We start from the raw sequence: 20,270 nt of genomic DNA, 5'->3' as shown, positions 1-20,270 counted from the left end.
GCCACATATAGGCATGCCATCCCATTTGTAAATCATGTCCTTCCAGATATAAAATGCTCTTTTTTCTTAGAGTTATCCATTCTTTTAGCCACGTTAAAGCACAAGCTTGATGGTATAGCATCCAGCCGGGCAGACCAAGGCCCCCATTCCCTTTGGCTTCCTGAAGCATTTCTAATTTAATCCTTGATTCCTTCTTCTGCCATAGCAGGCGAGCCTTTTCTGCTCCCCCAGGCATTTCGCGCTCTTCACTGGCGGCGGGCTGCGTGTGTGGATTGTTGCCCGGCTGCTGGGTTTTGCTTTGGGTTCATACCGCAATTTGGGATTTCTGGAAGTATTCCGTCCTGTTTTACCAGCTCAGAGGCACTGAGGTCGGGGCCTCGGCGCTGCGTCCCCTTCACCGCCCCCACCCGGGGCTGTTGTAGGGGCAGCTTGCCCACAGGTTGTGGCAGTCTCTGGGCTGAGGCGACCGGCTGCACCGTAGCACGCGTCTGGGGGACTGGCTGTTGTGCGTGGGGAGTGGAAGCCCCTCTAGGACCCGTTCCCATGGGTGCCCCCTGCCAAGGGCAGCTCATTCTAGGCCTGGACTGTGCCCCGAAGGGACTCCAAATTGCATGCCCTCCACTGGTTCCCCAGTGCACATGCAGAAGAGGGTGTTTGGAGAGGCCCCCCCTTTGCTGCAAGAGGCTCACCTCCCCCACCCTGCACCCCACAGCCAGCTGACTTGCTAGGGCACCGTCTGCAGCTCCTGCTCGGCCCCTGGGTGCTCGGGAAGGCACAAAAGCACACCCCCCCTTAGGGAAAAGGAGCTTTGGCAGCCTTCGGGACGAAGGAGAAGCTCTGACTGTCTAATGGGATTCTTTTTGCCTGGGACGAGCATGGCCAAATTAAACCCCCAAAGGGAAGCTCTGGCCGCTGCGGGGAGCCCCTCTGGGGTGCGGCTGGGGTGCCTTGAGAGGCTGTCCAAAAGGAGATCCCAGTCTCTCTCGGTGGGGGGGGGGGATTGGGGCCGGCAAGCCAAAAGGGGCTCACTGGCATGGTGGGGGTGGGGGCAGCCTGGACCTTCCCTGATGCCCCCGCGGAGGGGCTCCCAGGCAGAGGGAGGGGCTGGCCACCTCCATGCGCACTGAGGGCCGTTTGCACCCCCCGTGCTGCGTGCTTCCGGGGGGGGGGAAGCATGATGTGGGGGACAGAAGGAGAACCAGGGGGGTGGCATGTGCTGGCCATGCGCCTTCCCACTGCGGGGGCGGCCCCGGTTCCTGGCCTCAGCCCAAGTCCAGCTGCCCGCCGCTGCAAGTGTGCATTTCTCACCGTGGGGAGCAGGAGGGGCCGGAGCGCTGGCCCTGCGGTTGGTTGGTTGGTTCCTTCCAAGCAGCGCTGCAATGGCTCTGCTGTGACTCGGCCTGCACCCGCCCCTCTCCCTCTGATCCCGGATTTGCATGAAATCCCCCAAGGGCCACAGAGAGGCATCTTCTGGCATTAATTGCCAAACTCCTGAGCCGAGCGGGGGGGGGGGGGGGGGGGGGTTGGACGAGGAGCCGCACTGTCTGGAAGGGACTTCTCCCAGGACCGCAGGCGTGGCGCGCCCAGGGAGGAAGCTCCGACGGGCGAGCGCTTGGTTTCCGACGCTGACCCCAGGCGCAGCTTTCCCCAGGCTGGCACCCTGCAGATGTTGTGGACTACAGATCCTACCATCCTGAGCTAGATCTGCACTCGGTGCAAAGAAGATGCGTAGGTTCTCGCGGAGGGATGTGAGGCGCAGCTTTGGGGCTGATGTGAGGAGCGGCTTGTGACCCCCCAGCCCAGGCCCCTCAGGGGACCCAGGCGGCGCATGCGCAGCCATGCTGGCGGCCCCTGCTGTGGCTGCAGCCTGCAGTTAGCCGCGTGTGCGCGGGCAGGAACTGGAGGAGGCCTCCCTGGCTGGGGGGCTTCTTGGCGTGTTTTGGCACAGGCGCTGGCTGAGCTGAGCTGGGCGGGGAGCACACGCTGCCCACGGCCAGGAGACGGGCAGGGCAGAATCCCCCCCCCCCCGGCCTTGCGCTTTCCCCCAGAGGCGTGCATGGCGTCCAGGCATCACTTCCTCAGTCACGCTGGGGAGGCAGGCAGTGGGAAGCGTCCCTTAAGGGGGGGTGCTCTCCACGCGGCCTGTGTGGGTGGCGCAGAACCCCCTGCTCCGGGCGCCCGCTGCGTGACATGCACTCCCGGGCGGCGCTGGGGGGCTGCACTGACCCCTGCTCCCTTTCCCGCACAGCAGGACCCCGGTTGGAAAATGAGCGGCGAGGCCGTTCCAGGGGAGGCCTCCTCCCCAGCCACACAGAGCCCGCACTACTTCGACCGCTTCTCCGAGGACGACCCCGAGTACCTGCGCGTCAGGAACATGGCCGCCGACCTGCGCCAGGACTTCAACCTGATGGAGCAGAAGAAGAGGGTCACCATGATCCTGCACAGCCCGGTGAGCCGCCCCGCCGGCATGGCGTGGGGCCTGGGCGGGGGCAGCGCCATCTCCTCAGTGGCAGGCAGGCAGGGAGGGCTGTCGCGGGTGGCAGAGTCCCCTGCATGTGCGGAAAGTCCTGGGCTCAGCACTTCGCATCAGAGGGCAGCACGGAGCCTCTCGCTCCTGGCACGGGGTTCCCGCAGCAGGCCGGCCGGCAGCCTCTGGCTTCATGCTTGTGGATTCATTGACTGATGGGTTGATCCATTACATTTGTATGCCTCCCATGGCCCATTGGGCTCCCTGGACTGCCCACAGCAAGACAAGGTGCAAGATACAGTAATGGAATTAAAACTATGCAATAGCAAAAATATAAAATCGATGCAAACGCAATACTTTGCGCATAGCAAATGCAAATTCCGATACAAGATCAACAGTGGAGCGACACAAAATCAAGCCACGTTACTTGATACAATAATGTTCATAACGTGTGGACGTGCGTTCCAGAACAGGGCAGGCTGAAGGTGGAGATCTTCCGGGCCGCCTCCAACACTCAGCCACGGAGCATCTGCTGATTCACAGTTGTTAAAAATAACAGCCACGAACTGGCTCGTCGCTAAATAATTTAGGGAGCGTTTCCTGACATTAGGCTGCCAAAACCAAGATCATTTGCGGGGAAACCAGGAATGCTCCATTCCCCGACCCAGAGGGAGATTTTTGCGTGGGTGGGGCGGGGCTGATGGGTCCCCTCCAAGCCAGGAAGGGGGTCCGCCTGCCCCTCGGAGACCAGCAGGCGCCCTGGCATCGCTGCACTAATTGGCTTTTGCGGGAGGACAGAGGTTCCCAGATGCAGCCACAAACTCCTCAACAAGTTCCCACTGAGCTGTTCCACGCCGGCATCTCGCTCAGGACTCCCTTTGCCCAAGGAAGAGCCCCTTCCAGGCCTCCCGGGAGGCTGAGGAGCCCTGCTCATGGCTTCTAGTGACTGAAATGAATGAACCGGCCAGGCACCGGCCAGGCGTTCCCAAACGTGTTGCTTGCAAAGGTGCCTCCCGTGCCGCATGCTTCTAGTGTGCAGAGCGAAGCCCGCATTCATGTGTGCATGCAGCACAGGCAGGGCAGATCCCGCGAGCGTGAATGTTCTCAGGTGGACCGGCCTCCTCTGGGAGGAGCCCGAGTGGGCCAGCGGCCGCGAAGCGGAGCTGGCCCGCAGCGCGTGCTCTTGCATCGCCATGGAGGCACACGCGGCCCCCACGTGGATCTCCGGCCTGCCCCATCCCCCTCCTGCTCTTGAGCAGCCGCAGCAGCCAGGCACAGAGCGGGGGGCCATCCGCCCGCAGCCAGTGGGGACAGGATGGGATGCCTCCGGGTGAGGGTGCGTTTCTCCTGTTTCAGTCTTTCAGGGAGGAGCTGGAGACCCTGATCCAGGAGCAGACAAAGAAGGGGAACAACTCCAACATCTGGGCCCTCCGGCAGATCGCGGACTTCGTGGCCAGTACCACCTGCTCGGCCCTCCCCACCTCGCCCCTGAGTATGTTGGCGCCTGCTGAAGGGGCCCTCCCCGGCGTGGCCAGGCCAGGGCGCCCACGCGCTCCCCGCTTGCCTGCCCCCTTCCTGGCCTCCACCCGAGGGCACCACCGCCCCCCAACTTCCCTGTGTGGGGCGGGCCCCCTTTACATGTTGCGCCGGTGGCGCCCTCTCTCTCTGCAGCCACGCCAGCCACCACGCTCCTGCTCGCACCACATGGTTCCCGGCCACCCCGCTCGCTCCCTAGTCCCTCGGTGTGCGGGGAGCCTGGCGGCGGCGGCGGGTCTTCCTCTCGCCCACGGCATTTGCACAAGCCAGGCCCAGGCGCTTGCCGCCTCCGCGCTGGCTCCAAGCGATGCAGTCACGCTGAAGGATGCGCCGAAGCGCCGGCGGGGCCAGGGGCCGGGCCGGGGCCAGGCCAAGCAGCCCTGTGTCCTGTGCTCGGACGGCTGCATCCGCCCCATGCAGCCACCCGAAGCCCTGGCCAGGAACGCTCCCGCCGCCTCCGCTGGGCTCTGGCCTGGTGCTGCGCCCGCTCAGCCGGCCCTGGGAGGGAGCGGGTGGGGGAGTCGCATCCCAGGGCTCCCTCCCCAGCTCACCGGCTCAGGTACTGCTGGGACCCAGCGTGGCTGCCCCACGCCAGGCGCGAGAGCCGGTGGCTGCCCCAGGCCACGGAATGCCTCGGGGGCGCAGGGCCCGGGCTCCCCAGCCCCGCCCCCTCCACATCCCACCAGGGCCGGGAAGCTGCCGGCCTGCGCTGCATGCCTCCTGCGGACAGGTGGCCGTGGGGTGTGTGCGGACCCGGTCCCCTCGGCTGGGGGAGGGCACAGGCCCGGTGATGGGGTGGCGGCAAGCGGGGAGGGCTGCCGCGCTGCCGCCGCCTTCCGCGAGGGCAGGGGGGCCAGGGCCAGCCAGGGGTGCCCCCACACACCGCCGCTCCCAGGCAAAGGAGAGGGTGACGCTTGGATGCTGGGAGCCTGAGTGAGGAGGGGGGCGCACAGAAGCCTTTGCTGGCTGGGAGTGCAAACGGAGGAACTCTGTCCATGTGCAAAGCGCACGAAGCCTGCCTCTTGTCCTTGTCAGAGGATGAAGCAGCTGGGGCAGGAGAGCTTGCTTGCTCGTTTCATTTTGCACGGCCGGATTGCGGGGGCTCTCTGGGTGGCTAAGGAAAGCTAGAAACACACAAACAACCAACTGTGAAGAGAGAACAAGGACACCCCAGCACTGCGGCTGGATAGGCACAGTGGCGTGGCCGCAGCTCAGGATAACGTGCACCATTAGCACTAAAGTTAAAAAGTTAATCTATTAAAATGCTGGGAAAACAAGCAGGTTTTCACCTGGGGCTGAAAGGAAGGGAAAGTGAGCCAAAAGGCGAGCAGGAGAGGAGTGGGAAACAGCCGGCTGCTTTCTCCCGCCACTGGTTCCTGCTTGAACCTGCCACCTCCAAAAGCGGCTTGGATGTTTTTCAAAACGGCCAAATAAATCATCAGTGGCATTTCTTCTCCGGTTTGGCACACCATTACTGGCCTCGAAGCAATGCTCTGTGTCAACCAGCCCTCTTCGTCAGGCTCCCAGAGGTTTGCAAAGGGGGCAGCCATCCGTGAAAAGTCCGGACTGGCCCTTGTGGCGGGCCGGGCTGCGGGAAGGGCGGCGGGCAGGCCGGGGCCCGTGAGCAGGGTGGGTGGCCGGCCCGGCCCGGCCCGGCCCGGCCCTCTGTCCGAGCACCTGCCTCGCTCGCCCGCAGACGTCTCCGCCGTGACGCCCATCAATGACCTCCACGCCACCGACTCGGCCTCGCTGGCCAAGGGGGAGCGGCTCATGCGCTGCAAGGTGGCCAGCGTCTACCGACTGCTGGAGCTCTACGGCTGGGCACAGCTGAGCGGCAGCCACGTCACGGTGAGCGCCCCTCCCACACCCTCGCCTTGCCTGGCTGCTGGAGCGCCTGCGCGGAGCCCAGCCGGGCGTCGGGAGCGTTTCAGCCCGTTTGGGCCCCTTGGGCTCCCCTGAAGGCCGATCTGGCTGCACCCGCGGCGGCAGGGGAAGGCTCCTCGGCAGGGCGGTGGGGCTTCCCCGGGGCTCCTGGGCGGCGGTGGCCCTGTGCCCCACTGCGGGCATCTCCTCGGTGATTCTTGGAGGGTGGCGTGACGCCGGCCATCCCTCGAGAACCACCGGAAGAGTCACGTGGGACCTGACCGAAGCGCTGTCTCTTGGCATTCGCTCCTGCCGAGGTGCCAGCCGCCCTGGGCTCCGAGCGACCCTCGCGGGGCACGGCGGCCCAGCTCTGCTGCTCGGGGGTTGCCCCAGCTGCCCAGGACGGCGCCGCTGAGCTCACGGGCTGGAGCCATCACGGTGGGCGGGAGCGCAGCCCGCCATGGCTGCCGTGAGTCACCAGTCGCAGCGGGTCTTCAGCGGGCCGGGTCTGATGGGCGGTACAGATGGGTGAGGGGTGGGCGCATCCGTGCAGGGCAGGTGAGCGCGGAGACGTGGCTTCCCAGTGGTGGCACGGCGAGGGCTGCGTTGTGCCGGGGAGGGCTGGCTCGGCAGCCGGCACCTTCCTCCTGGCATGCCCTTTCCCGGCCTCCTCCCTGAGGAGGGGAGGCACGGCATGTCCATCTCCCTCTCGTGCAGCTCCGAGTCAGCAAGGAGCAGGATCACTTCCTGGTCTGCCCCTCGGGCCTCTCCTGCCACGAGGTGACGGCCTCCAGCCTGGTGAGTACCCAGGGCTCTTGGTGTGCAGGGAGACCCCTGTGCCTCATGTGGAGGCCTCTCTCCCGAGGAAATCCCAGGGCTCGCGGTACTGTCCGGTTGCTTGTGCTGCCGCGGAGGGGCGTTTGCACAGCGAACATGCCCCTGTCTGGTGCAGGGCTTGCATCTGGGTTACAAATGTTACTGAAGCCTTTCGCAGTGCTCACAAGCATTTTGTCTAGCAAGCTGCATCTCAGATTAGGCAGCACACCCCTTTTAGGGACTCGCACAGAGATGCAGCAGGCAGTGCATCTGGGGACGGGTTCTACTGCTACCTGATCCTTTCCTGAGTGGAAGCAGGCAAGCTTGGAGGAGTGACTGTGAGATGTGCAAAGTCTTTGCTGGGGACAGGCAATTTCACGGGGTCAGTGAGTCACAGCAGGGGCAGTTAGCAGCAGACAAGCCACGTGCAGCGACTCATACAGAGAAGCGGCAGGCGAGACTCCTGTGTGGGGCCTTCAGTGTCAGGAATGCGTCTTGGCCCGCTTGCGGAGGGATGGCCTGCCCCTGCAGCTCCAGGCACTGTGCATGGAGGGGGCACTGCCCCACGAGCCCCCCAGTGGCTCCACCCCCCCGCCGTGCTTCTGCAGCACCTCTCTTCCTTTGCCTGCAGATTAAGGTGAACATCCTGGGGGAGGTGGTGGAGCAGGGCAGCACCAGCTTCCCCATGGACGCGTGTGGATTCAGCCTGCACTCGGCCATCTACGCAGCTCGGCCCGACGTGCGGTGCATCGTCCATCTCCGCACCTCGGCCACGGCCGCGGTAAGCAACGCCACCTGCTTGGCCAGCAGAGCCGCGGGGACTGTGGGTCGAGCTCCCTCCCAGGCACCTCGGGGGGGGGGGGGGCTGAGGCTGCTTATTCACAGAGAAGCAGCCAGCCTGGGGCCAGGCGGGGGTTGGAGTTAGGGTGAGCTCTGCTGTTCTCGTTTTTATTTTCGTTTCTAGTTTCCAGACTAGGCAAAGCACCATCCTACAGAGGGTTTCCACCTGCCGAAAGACCAGGGTATCGCGGCAAAGACTGCTGTGAAGCTCCCCTGACTCCACTCTTGCGAGTGGCACTAAATTCCCCCCTCGGAAGAAGGACGAGTACCGCCCTTGTTGATATTGGCACATCGCTCCCAATATCGGCTGGTCTAACCGGACCCGCTTGGCATTTGCTCCCCTCGCGGATGTACTGTCCCAGCAGCTGCCACCTTTCCAGGATGACGAGTTCTGTGTAACTCGACCGGATGGTGCGGTTGCAGCCTTGCTTTTAGCCGCTTGATGCTCGGCCTCCTTGGCTGGAATCCTCCTGCGGAATATCGGAGCGAGGAATGGCGAGGAGGCTGGGCTGAGTCTCTCTGTCTCCCCGTCAGGTGTCTGCAATGCGGCTCGGCCTCTTGCCGATCTCCCACGACGCGCTGCTGGCCGGGGACATGGTGCACTTCGATTTCAACGGCGAGATGGAGGAGGAGGCGGACAGGATCGAGCTGCAGAAGTGCCTGGGACCCACCTGCAAGGTGAGGCCTGGGAGACGCTGCGCGAGCCGGGGGGCATCGCGGCCGGCCCTCCGCAGCCCTTTGCGCAGCAGCGGCTGGGGCCGCCTTGGCATCCGGCCCTCCGAAGGGGGCTGGAGCAGCCGAGGGGCGGCGTTCCCTCAACCGGGAGCAGGAGGAGGATGCAGGGCTGCGAGGTGCTTGGGTCAGCCCGCTGTGCAGTCGTGCCAGGCCCTTTTTCTGCCCTTCTCCCCCGCTGCTTCGCTTGGCAGGTTCTGGTGCTGAGGAACCACGGCCTGGTGGCCCTGGGAGACACCGTGGAGGAGGCATTCTACAAGGTCTTCCACCTCCAGGCAGCCTGTGAAGTCCAGGTGGGTCCCAGAGCAAGGTGGGGGCGGCAGCCTCCAGCCTTGGTCCTCGTCACGGTCCACTCATCATGAAGTCCCTCGAGATAATCGAGCCTAACGAAACAAATAAGCACACATTTATCTATCAGATTTATATCCTGCTCTTTTTTCCTTTGAAGGAACTCGAGGCAGCTTACACAATCCTCCTCCTCCTCTCAGTCTTATGCTCACAACAACAACCCTGTGAGGTGGGCTGGGAGTGGCCCAGAGTCACCTAGTTGGCTCCATGGCTGAGCAAGGACCAGACCCGGCTCCGGGTGAACTTAGGAATGGCCTGCCCTTGCTGCTGGGGGGGGGGGGGTAAGATGGAGTGCCCAGGAGGAGGGGGCAGCAAGCTGCTGTGCGTTCTTTAAAAAAGAAAAGGGCAGGATATGAACCTAACAGAATAAATTGTGACCATCAAGACCAGAGCAGCTGAGCATTTGCTAGAGAAGAGGACCAGAGTAGCGCCTGCCGCCCGTCCTGCATATTGGTCATCACTGGCCAAACGGTCTGTGGAGTCCCCGAAGCGGCACCCACAACCGGCCGGAGGGGCCTCTGCGCAGGGGGGCGGCGAGGGGCTCGCACCCTCCTCCACGCCGTCCCCCAGTGCGTGAGGACGGCAGAGGGCGGGCAGCCGGGCGGGCCCCGCGCTCCCCCGCCCCTCCTCCAGACCACGCTTTGCCCGCAGATCTCGGCCTTGTCTGGGGCCGGGGGGGCCGAGAACCTCATCGTGCTGGAGCGGGAGAAGCACCGGCCCCACGAGGCGGGCTCGGTGCGGTGGGCCGGCAGCACCTTTGGACCCATGCAGAAGAGCCGCCTGGGAGAGCACGAGTTCGAGGCCCTCATGCGGATGCTGGACAACCTGGTAGGTGGGCGCGGGCCGCCTCGCGGGGCCCCCGGCCGTGGAGGGGCGCGCCTTGATGGTGGAACGCCACGCGGAGGGGCGCCGGGGCGGGGGCTCAGCTTGGTCAGATTTGTTCCTGGTATTTCTGCCACGGCTAACAATGGATAGATGCAACTGTAGAACTTCAAGCTGCAATAGAACCCCTTTTCTCTCTCAAAAAAAGGTTGAGCCAGAATGTTGGCGAGCACCCTGAGCTGCCAGCGCCCCCATCGTCCAATGTGTCGTTGAGTCGCGAAGTCGCGTCCGACCCATCGCGACCCCACGGACAACACTCCCCCAGGCCTTCCCGCCCTCCACCTTCCCCCGGAGCCCACCCAACCCCACACCCACTTCCCCAGTGACTCCATCCAGCCACCTCCTCCTCTGCCGTCCCCTCCTTCTCTTGCGTCAATTGTTCCCAGCATCGGGCTCTTCTCCAGGGAGTCCTTCCTTCTCATTCGGTGGCCAGAGTACTTGAGTTTCATCTTCAGGATCTGGCCTTCTAGAGAGCAGTCAGGGTTGATCTCCTCTAGGACTGACCGGTTTGATCGCCTTGCGGTCCAAGGGACTCGCAGGAGTCTCCTCCAGCACCACCATTCAAAGGCCTCAGTCCTTCGGCGCTCAGCCTTCCTTATGGTCCAGCTTTCACAGCCAATTGACCAGTACTGGATGCATAAATCAGATTCACTAAGATTGCATTTGGCAGACTGTCGGGACTGGGAATGGGATTGATTTTAAAATTTGTATAGGGCACACAACGACTGAGGGCAAAAGAAGGGGAGGCAGAGACTGAAGTGGCTGAATGGGTCCCTGGGGAGGTGGGTGTGCGCTCGGGTGGACTCTGGGGGATGGTGGAGGGCAGGAGAGCCTGAAGGAATGTTGTCCATGGGGTTGCGGTGGGTCAGGCACGACTTTGCAACTGAACAACATAGGAGGGACACGGACACACACACATACATCGACGGCTGTGAGGACTGGACACTTGAGAAGGGATGAATGAGAGCCAGGATTTCCGGGACTTGAAATCGCTGCCCTGATCCTGCGGTGTGCCCGTGGGAGCCGCACGGCTGTGTACACGCTCAAGGGGAACCTTTCTCCCAACAGGGCTACCGGACGGGCTATGCGTACCGCTACCCGTTTGTGCAGGAGAAGGCCAAGCACAAGAGCGAAGTGGAGATTCCCGCGACCGTCACGGCATTTGTCTTTGAGGAGGAGGCGGGCCCCCCCCTGACGCTCCGCCAGCACGCCCAGAAGCAGCAGAAGGAGAAGACCCGCTGGCTGAACACGCCGAACACCTACCTGCGCGTCAACGTCGCCGAGGAGAGCCAGGGCGGCGCGGGCGGCCAGCGAACCAAAACCACGGTGAGGGCCGTGCCGCGCCTCTCCTCGCACACCCTCCCGACGCGCGCCGAGGCCTCGGGGCGTGCGGGCTCCGTGGCTGCACCAGGGGGGACGGTCCCCCTACCCGGCAGCGTGACCCGCGCGTGGCGCCTCCTTGCGAGCCTGCCCTTTGCATCATGGTGGATCCCGGCAGCCCCTGCAGTCAGCCTCAGAATCGCAGTTTAATTGCTGCTTTTGCAACCTTTAAAAGAGGCACGCTTATGGGGGCTTGAGTGGGGTCGGACCGCTTGGCGTTTCCCGCACACCTGGTTGCCGTACCGGGCTCTGAGTTGGCTGGGGCAGGAAGCAAGGTGCAGAGGTAAAGGGCGGAAACGGGAAATCCTCCCGCCGCCACGGCAGAGGAGTCCGCTTTAGCTGCTGTGCGTTCCTCCCGAGGGCACGGGCTGCGGAGGGGGCCCCCGCCTGGGAGCGGGGCCACGTGGCCCGAGCAGCACCGTGCATGGCTCGAGCGGGCAGTGTGCGGACTCTTCGCCCACGCCTGCACAAGTGCGGTTCCACAGCTGAGGCCCCCAACGCCCCCTTACTTATTTGTTTAGAACTTTTTAGACTATCCCTTGCCAAAGTCTCAGGACGGTTTAATAGCGAGACGAAAAATAAAAGAAAGCACAGCATTGTAATCAATTTCTGACAATAAAACCCATATTAAAATAACAGCCAGACCTTAAAATATTGGGATCCTTGGACTGGACCCTTGTTCAGGATTTTGTCCACCAAATGGACAAAGGATTCCCCACATTTCTCGCTGGCTTAACACCGAAGCCCCTTTGCCCCTGGCAGGCATGTCATGATCGGAGCTGGGTGGAGCCAGGGGTCAGACTAGATGGCCCAGGAGACCCCTTCTGACTTGCTCGGTTTCTCTGTTTCTTCTCATTTCCTGTTTTTCCTTCCTGTGGCACAGTGGATGAAAGCTGATGAGGTGGAGAAATCCAGCAGTGGAATGCCGATCCGAATTGAAAACCCCAACCAGTTTGTGCCTCTCTATACGGACCCCCAGGAAGTTCTGGAAATGAGGAACAAGGTACAGTGCCCCCCCCCCGTGCCCCCCAGCTTCTTTCAGCAGCCCTCCCTTGGGAAGCTTCCCCTCTCCATGGCTGCATAGCTGCAGGAGGGAGGGCTGGGGCAGAGGGGTGGACTGGGGGGCCCATGTCCCAGTCCTGCTCAGCTGTGAGAGCCACACCGTTGGCCCGGCCCACCTCCCAGGAGTGTTGTGTGCTGCGTGGAGCCCCTTGGAGGAAAGGCGAGGCAGAAAGACAACCAGAGCTGATGCTCGAAAGCCAATTCCTGGTGAGAGGGACCCTTTTGTGAAGCCGGGGAGGAGTCCCCCCCACCCCATGGGGGCCTGAGAGGGCACTAAGAACTATTTTAGTTTAACTCTTAAAATAACTAATTCTATTAATTTAAGGTTTGCCCGATTGCATATACTGTGCTTTATTTTGATTCTTTATTATAATATTTTAACCTCATTGTTTTATGAATGCTGTTGACATGTTTATTGTAACAGCCACCCAGACAACGTAATGCCAACGGATGGCTTTTATGCAGATTTGCTAAATGAACAAGCAAGTAGTTTTGGGAACAGGTAGCTCCCCTTGGAAGGTGCTGGCCCGGCCTCCAGAGCAGACCGCGTCCTCCCTCTTCCTTCCCTCTTTGCAGATTCGAGAGCAAAACCGCCAAGACGTGAAGTCGGCGGGACCCCAGTCCCAGCTGCTGGCCAGTGTGATAGCCGAGAAGAGCAGAAGCCCGGTACGTGTCACCCTGGGGCCTTGGGGGAGGCCCGGCCGGAGACCCCGGAGCTGCCTGGGGCCCCACACCAGCTGGCCCCCTCCCCACTCCCTCAGCTTCACAGGGCTGTCGGGAGCACCAGCGTGGGGAGACCCCACGGCTGCCGAATGGGCCGCGAGCGGGGCGGGCGCAAGCGCTTGTCCCGGAGGGGCTGAGCTCTGCAGGAGCGTGCTTCTGTCGTGACCCCCTGCCCCTCTGCAGTCGGCTGAGAGCCGCTTGGCGGACGGCGAGCCGAAGGACGGGTTCTGCACGGAGGGCTCCCCCGAGCCGGAGACGCCCAACCCCTTCAGCCAGCTGACAGACCAGGAGCTGGAGGAGTACAGGAAGGAGGTGGAGAGCAAGAAGCTGGGCCTTGACGGTACACGCCTGGCCTGCTTGCCACGCTGCCAGTGCTGCGGAGGCCCGGAAGGGGGCGGCTGCAGCACGAGGCTGGTGGACGGGGTGGGGGCCCCCTTTCTTTCCGGGAGCAGCCCTGGGGCGGGTCCGCAGACACCCCACGTGCCCGGCCCCCGCACCTGCTCCCACCCCACTTCACCTTGACCTGTGATGCCGCACCCCTCCCTCGCTCTTCCAGGGGAGAAGGACGCCGGCCTGGAGGAAGAAGCGATGTCTCCTGCCGAAACCGGGGCCACCCCCACGGAAGAGAGTCCCTCGAAGCCCGGGATAATGAGCCCGCCCTTGTCACCCTCCAAGTCTTCGGAAGGTAAGGGGCACAGGTGGGGCCTCCACGGATCCCAGGCTCAAGGCGCCGCCGCCTCCCCCAAATCCCTGCCGGTAACCCGCTGCCCAAGGAGGAAGGAGAGCTCCTGGAACTGGAGGAGAGGCCTTTGCGGAAGGGCTTGCCACGGGGGGCGGCCACCGTGGTCCACGCAGCCTCTGGTCCGTGGGCCCCGAAGGCTGCGCAGCGAGGCCAAGCACCGGAGGCCGCCTTCCCCCTCCGCCTGCCTGCAGGCTTTCTGCCGAGATGAGACATCCGTCCGGCTGGCTCCCCCGGGGGAGAGCACTGGGCCAGTCGGGCCAAGCCGGGCTCTTCCTGTGGACGCCGCCGAGCACACGGCCAGTGCCGGGGGGCGGCCAGACCGCCGTGGCTTCCCGTGGCCGTGTGGCCGGGAGAATGCGCAGGCAGACCCCAGGCATGGGGGCAGCTGTGGCGGTCCGGAGGCTGCCTTGGATCCCTCGGGGGGCGGCACCCTGCCCCACGGCAGCCCCCCCAACCGAGGAGCCCTGTGCCAGCCTTCTCAGCGACCGTGCCACCGCTGCACCCGCGGCCGGCGTCGTTTCCCACAGAATCACCGGGAGGCCAGGTGGGAGCCACGGCCTTGGCCTGGGCGAGCAGACACTTCCTGACGCATCGCCTTCGCATCCCGCTCTTCTCTCGCGTGAGGACCTGGTGGGCTGAGCCGGCCCCCTTTTTCCCACATGAGAATCTGCGTGCCAGGCGGGGCTGCGCTGGGCGGCTGCCCCACCATCCCCCAGTGGGGGCTCCCCCAGGCCCCCCCCACGCCCCCCACCCCACCACGCTGGCTCTCCGTGGCTGCCGCCCCAAAGGAGGGGAAGCGCAAGCGAGGCCGAGGGAGCTGCCGGTGGGAGGAGAGGAGCCGCTGGGCGGCACGCGGTTCCCCGTGACCGCCCAGCGACCGCGCCTGGAAAATTCCCGCTGGGGCGATTGCGGGGCGCGTGTCGCATCGGGGCCGGGTTCCCTGCCCCCAGACCCAGCAGGGTCGGGTGCAGCTGGCTCCGTGGGGGAGAAGGGGGTGCCCGAGGCCCAGTGTGGCTGCTGAGGTGGGGCGACGTGGCGTGTGTGTGTTTGCTGTCGTCTCGTTGCGCCTCATTGTGTCTGGCATGTCTGTCTCCACAACATCTCCTTTCTCTTTCCATGTGTTGCTTTCATCCAAGGAGTTACCTCCGATTCTGAATACTTGTCACTTTAGTAAGTATAGAGAGGCCATTTTCTCCCTCTTCAGCTACCCCGTGCGGGGGGAGGAACACTGTGGACTAGCGCCATTTCAGGGCCGAGTGAGTCTTCCAGGCAGCCTCCTGTCCTTGTTGCAGCTGCATGACGTGGGCACGAGAGGAACTCCATCCCGGAGCTCTTGTGCGCTGCACTTCCTGGTGGAGTGTCGGCTGCACACGCGGAACCACTGCAGAATCCCAGTTTTACACATCCCGGAGGGACTGGCGGGGGGCTCAGCAGGGAGCCCTGGAGAGCGGCTGCCAAGAGAGACAGTGGCTCCTGGCCTCGCGGGTGCTTTCGCCTCGGAGTCCTCTCGGTGTTGCCGAGGCTTCGGCAGAAGCCAAATTGCAGCAGAAGCCCCCAGGGTAGTGTGACAAGACGTGGCAACCGCCTCGCCCAAGGCCGGGGCTGCCCCGATGGAAGCCGCCTCCCTGGCGACGTAATTTTAACCTGTCCTGCCACCGACTCCGGTGCAGGACGGGGAGATCAGCAAGGAGCAGACGATCCGCTGCCCCAGGAATAGCCTCCCGCCGCTGCCCTGGGGCCAGCGGCTTCCCCCTGGCTGGCAAAGAGCCCCGGCTGCTGCCGTCCTTTCATGGGCCGTGCTCCTTCGGGTCTTTCCACGGGGCTCTTTCGCTGCGGAAAGGAACGACTGCTACTGCGAGTCCTAGGAACAGCATCACCGATAGGATAGGTGCCCGCGCTGGTGCATCACCAGGCTAAGCGGCAAAGCTAGGAGTCAGGGAAGCTCTGGCTGGGCTCTCATCTGCTGGAGGCTCTCGGGATGCTTCCCTGCCAGGGTTGCAGCACCGCTCTCACCTCGAGGGCACATTCCATCCTGGAGGAGGGTGGGGGGCAGTTGCAGCCGTGGGTGGGCCAGAAGGGACGGGGCAAATGCCCCCGATACCAGGCTGGTTTCAGCTAACACTCTTCCTGCCCAGGAAGTGCTTCAGCCTTTCAGAATGGAGAAAAAACCACCGGGCTGTTGGGAAACCACTGAACGGTGGGTGCGGGGAAAGGGTGGCCCTCGGGGGAACCTCGGAAGGCTGGACTGTGCCCCCCGGGGGCTGAGCGTGGCCTGCACGCCTGAGGTCCTGCACCCTGCTTTAGGTAAGCTGCCCACCTTGGCCCTGCCTCGCCTCTGCCATAACACTAGCCTGCCCTCCAGCTTTGAACCCCGAGGGCTCTGCTGCAAGGTAGGTGCGGCTCCTTCCACCGAATCCATCCTGGCTCTCCACCCTCTGGATGGCGTGCTTTGTGACCCACATGCTTTCTGTTACGTTTTCATCCCACTGTGCCTCCAGGGAGCTTGGGTGCAGGGAGCCACAGGCTCTCCCTGCACAGCAACTCCGTGAACAGTGCCACTGAATAACCCTGGCCTCAGCCAGGCTTGGCCCCTGGCCCCTCTGCGCATGCTCGGCACTCCGACGGCTCTAGCACATCAGCCCCAGCAAAGGCCAAGACTCGGTGCTGGCAAACCTTCATGCCTCCTGCCTTTTTCTCTCGGAAAGGTGTCTCCAAGACTGAGGGCGGCCAGGTGCCCCCCGAGCCTTCCGCCGCCGAGGACGAGAAGGCCGAGCGCGAAGCAGTGATCATGAACGGGAAAGACGACGATCAAACCATCGAGGATCTCCTCAGCAAAGGGATCAGCCAGATGAGCACCAACGTGGACCCCGAGCCCCCCAAGGACAAAACCGAGTCGGTCACCAGCGGGCCGGTGTCCCCTGAGGGCTCACCCTCCAAGTCACCTTCCAAGAAGAAGAAGAAATTCCGCGCTCCCTCCTTCCTGAAGAAGAGCAAGAAGAAGGAGAAAGCCGAGTCCTGAGGGCCGCCGGCCTGCCCCCCGCTGCGCCTTCCGCCCCTCCTTGCACGCCTTCGTTGCTCCCGCCCCGCAGCCACACCGACACGGGGGCCACGGACCAAGCGCGCCTCTTTGCAGCGGACAAGGCCGGATGGAAGGGTGGGGGGCCCTGGCGCAGCTCGCCTCCAGGAAGCCGCTTGTGTGACGTTCCAGGGAAAGGCTGGGGAGACCTTCCTGGGAATGTGCAAACGCCGCCTCTTCCACCGGGGCCCCCCATCAAGGGATGCAGAGAGCTGTGGCAGGGCACAGGATGTCCAGGGATGGGCAGCCAGCCGTCCCTCCGCGCCCACCTCTGCAGAGGAGTCTGTCTCGCCGCATGGACGCTCAAGCCCCTGAACCCGTGGCCAAATGTTTCCAGGGCCGCCTGAGGCTCCCAGGGGGCCACTGTCGGAAATAATTTTGTAATTTTGCAGAGCGTTGGTGCCTGACTCAGGCCAGCGGCCGACGGAAGGGGATGCAGGACTGCATTTTCTGTTCCGATTGCCGCCCTTCGTTGCTGACAGAAATGGCTCCAAACTTCCAAAGCTTTTGCAGCTGGGATTTCCTAGAGGAGAATCAAAGTTGGGCACCTGTGGATCGCCTTTCTGGGCAAAGGGTGGCACAGACGCCTCGGGGGGCGGGGGGGCTGTGACCAGCACCTGCCGCATCCACAGGCACTGAGCCGGGGCTCCGGCAGGGACCCCAAGCGTAGCAGATCACGCTGCGACTCGCAGGCAGCAGGAGCAAGAGGAGCGCGATCCACCAAGAGCCCTCCTCGGCCATCTCACTGCGATGGGCAAGGTCATCGCGGCGGGGCTTGCGCGAGAGGCGTTCCCAGAGGGCTGCCCCACACGTCCATTCGCGCTCACGGCACCGTTTGCGTCTTCTGACTCAAGCACCCACATCTCTGGGGCAGCCCACGCCCTGCGTCCTCTCCCCAATTCACTCTTCCCCTCTCTTCGGGAAGCACCTGTCAATTCTGAAACGTGACCAAGTTCATTGTCCCCTGGCCCCCTGTGCACACGCGTGTGCGTGCACACACACACACACACAGACACAGACATTTTTGCTCAGCAGTAGAGCAGTTCTTGTGCTGTCCGGCGCTTGATGCTTTGACCCCCAGGGAAACAGGGCTGGAGAGCCACTGTGATCGCATCTGCTTGGGGCCACATGGATCCAAGACCTGGCCCAGCGCTCGGGCAGAGCCACACTCTCCCGCGCTTGCCTTCCGAGAACCAGAGCCCGCCTGCCGGATTCCTGCCACCCGCTGCCCTTAGAGGCAGAATCCCCCCTGTCCGCGCCCAGCCCTCGCTGCAAGAGAAGCGCATGGCTCCGCATGCACCAAAGGCGGATGGCAGCCGGGGAAAGGCCAAAGCGTCCGCTCTGCCCTGCATTTCAGATTTAACTCCGCGTCGGTCACGTAAGTGCTGCTCCACTAGTCTAGAATGGTAGAACCCGCACACTGCCAGCAAGATTAATGAATAATCCTCACACTCGGAAGCAAAGCTGGCAGAAGTAATCGTTCACTTTCTGCACTGTTCAGGATTATTGTCACACCTGAGGTGTTTCCACAAGTGATGATAACATTTGCTGTAACTGCATTGCTTGAAAGAGCTCCGATGGGAACGCGCATCCCCCAGAGGAATGCCTTCTCCGTGGCATGGATATCAAGAGGCCGTGCAATGAAAAGCTGGAGGGGTTTTAGCCTGCATGTCACAGGAGCTTGGCTGGGACATTGGACTTGCTTTCCTTTGCACGATGGCTTGGTGGCCTCTGGGGAAAAGAGGTTGTCGGGGGAGGACGCCCTCCGAGGTCCTCCGTGGACCCCAACCCAAGCTCCAGATGCAGGCTAGCGCTGCCAGGCGGTCCCGATCATGTTTACTGTACTTGGGAACCTGCAAGGGAAGGGAGAGGCGGGCGAGGGCAACTCAGGGCTGCCTGAAGGCCAGGGAGGGCTGCAACGCTCCCATCACTTCCCTAACCCCGATGATCGCATCTGTACTTGTGTGTAGCTTTAGGCTTGACCAGCGCTGTGGCCAGACTAAAGGACACCATTGCACAAGGGGTTTTCCTTGTAAATAGCAGCTGTGGAGGCCCCAATCCACATCAGGCCCTGAGCGGGAGGGGGCTTTAGCCACCGGCTCCCTTCTGTGGTCCCAGCCAAGGACCTGTTTGCTTGCTCCCGTGTGGATGAAATTCCCTGCAGGACGGAGAGCCTTTTTGTTATATCGGCAAGAATCAGCCAGAGTTCTCCAAAAAGAAGGCGCCGCCTAGCGGGACGTAGCTCCAACCCTACACCATTTACTTGGGAGTAAGCCCCCACTGGACACTTGCCTCTGAGCAGAAGTGTGTAGGATTGCGATCCTCAGACCAGCCGCTGCCCCGGCCTGGCCGAGGTCGGCTCTCCATCTCCCTGATTGCCATCGCTTTCTCTCACTGGCCAGGGGGCCTCAGTATAACCTTTTGGACCCCCCAGATCCTGAAGCCACCTGCTTGGTTGTGCCAGGTGGCGGAGCTCCAAGGAGCCGCGGAGCCGGAAGCAGGGTAGAGCGCCCTCTTTTGCAGAGTGCCGATGAAACACAACTAGGCACTGCTCCGATCGCTCTAATTTTGGATTGGGAAATGGAGTGCTCCATTCCTTCTGCATTCTGACCATTCACAGCACACATTAAAGTTGGGGGGGGGGGGGCATGCTGCACACGCGGGGCCCACTCGGATGCCAATCTCCCTTTCAGAAACACGGGAAATACTTTCTTAGTAGCGAGCAGAATTCCTCCAAAGGAAGCAGGAGCCCCTTTCCTGCAAAAGCTGGGCCAGCCGCCACCATGTGATTCCCTGTGCCTGCCCCCAGCAGCCGCCTTGGTGCTGCGCTAGTTTCCCACGAGCCCCCTGGTTTCCTGCAGTAAAGAGGTGGCACACGGCTTGCCCCCCAGGCCTCTCCCTCCAAGGCACAGTCCGCGCCTGCACGTGCTTGGGTCTTTTGGGCCTCGAAATCGGCATCGCCCGACGCGAAGTGCTGGAGGTTCGGCTCAAAGGCACACCGTTGCCCCTCATGCACGGGGCAGGCACGCCCATCCCGGAGCTGCTCCAGACGCCCTGAAATGCCCGAGGACTGCGTGCCCGCGGAGGTGCAGCTCCGGTCTCCGTGTCTCTGCACAGCGGTGGACACCCTCCCAGGGTGGACACGCTGGGAGGGTGTCCTCTTCTCCCACCTGCACGTCCGTGCAGATGCACGCGGGCGGGAGGGCTGCCCGTGCAATCACTGGTGCTTTGCTTAGAACAACTTCCTTTTGTAACCAGGACCAAATTCCTCCTCTTTCTCTGTGGGAGACAGAGGAGGAGAGAGAATTGATATTTTCAGACATGCTATTTATTTTTTTAAAAGCAGAGTAAGGGGCTGGAGAAGTCCAGCATCTCTGTGTCATGGTGCTTCCACAGAGCAGCTAATTCTGCTAAACAATATTTATTCTGCACATGTGGTTTCCGCCTCCCAAAGATGATCCCCTGGGGGACTTTGGGGGCTTTGTGTCACTGGCCCGTCTGAACACCTCATGCTCTAGACCACATTCCTCCAGAGTCCCTGCAATCCCAGCCAACCCGCTGGCTCCACAGACGGCGCGATTTATTTGATCAGTGAAGGGGGCTCCAAAGGCAGGACCCCTGTGCTGCAGAACGGGGTGGCGGCGGATGGTACCTGGCCAGCAGCTCCCCCACAGTCACCGCTCGGTATTTCTGCCACGACCGCAAACATGCTGTTAAAAAGACTGCCTGCCTGCCTGACTTTGCGATGCACCCTGAACGTTCCCAGGAACGGACTTGGCAGCCTTGCCGAGAACCTGCTCTCG

At 62.7% G+C, this 20,270-nt stretch overlaps 1 protein-coding gene across 1 annotated transcript; it reads left to right on the top strand.

Annotated features, from left to right (window-relative positions):
- The first annotated feature begins 2,266 nt into the window (after window positions 1-2,266).
- On the top strand, window positions 2,267-16,427 carry ADD2 (adducin 2). The gene is made up of 14 exons (XM_044417473.1): window positions 2,267-2,449; window positions 3,824-3,959; window positions 5,700-5,851; window positions 6,584-6,664; window positions 7,314-7,463; window positions 8,057-8,200; window positions 8,449-8,547; window positions 9,254-9,430; window positions 10,553-10,810; window positions 11,748-11,867; window positions 12,503-12,592; window positions 12,833-12,989; window positions 13,206-13,334; window positions 16,097-16,427. The coding sequence occupies exons 1-14, from the start codon at window positions 2,267-2,269 to the stop codon at window positions 16,408-16,410; spliced, it is 2,190 nt and encodes a 729-aa protein (XP_044273408.1). The 3' UTR covers window positions 16,411-16,427.
- Window positions 16,428-20,270: the final 3,843 nt, after the last annotated feature.

The sequence above is a fragment of the Varanus komodoensis genome, unplaced genomic scaffold (assembly GCF_004798865.1).
Source record: "Varanus komodoensis strain SLA01 unplaced genomic scaffold, ASM479886v1 scaffold88, whole genome shotgun sequence".
Classification (NCBI taxonomy): domain Eukaryota; kingdom Metazoa; phylum Chordata; class Lepidosauria; order Squamata; family Varanidae; genus Varanus; species Varanus komodoensis.
This window is presented reverse-complemented; position numbering and strand designations above follow the sequence as displayed.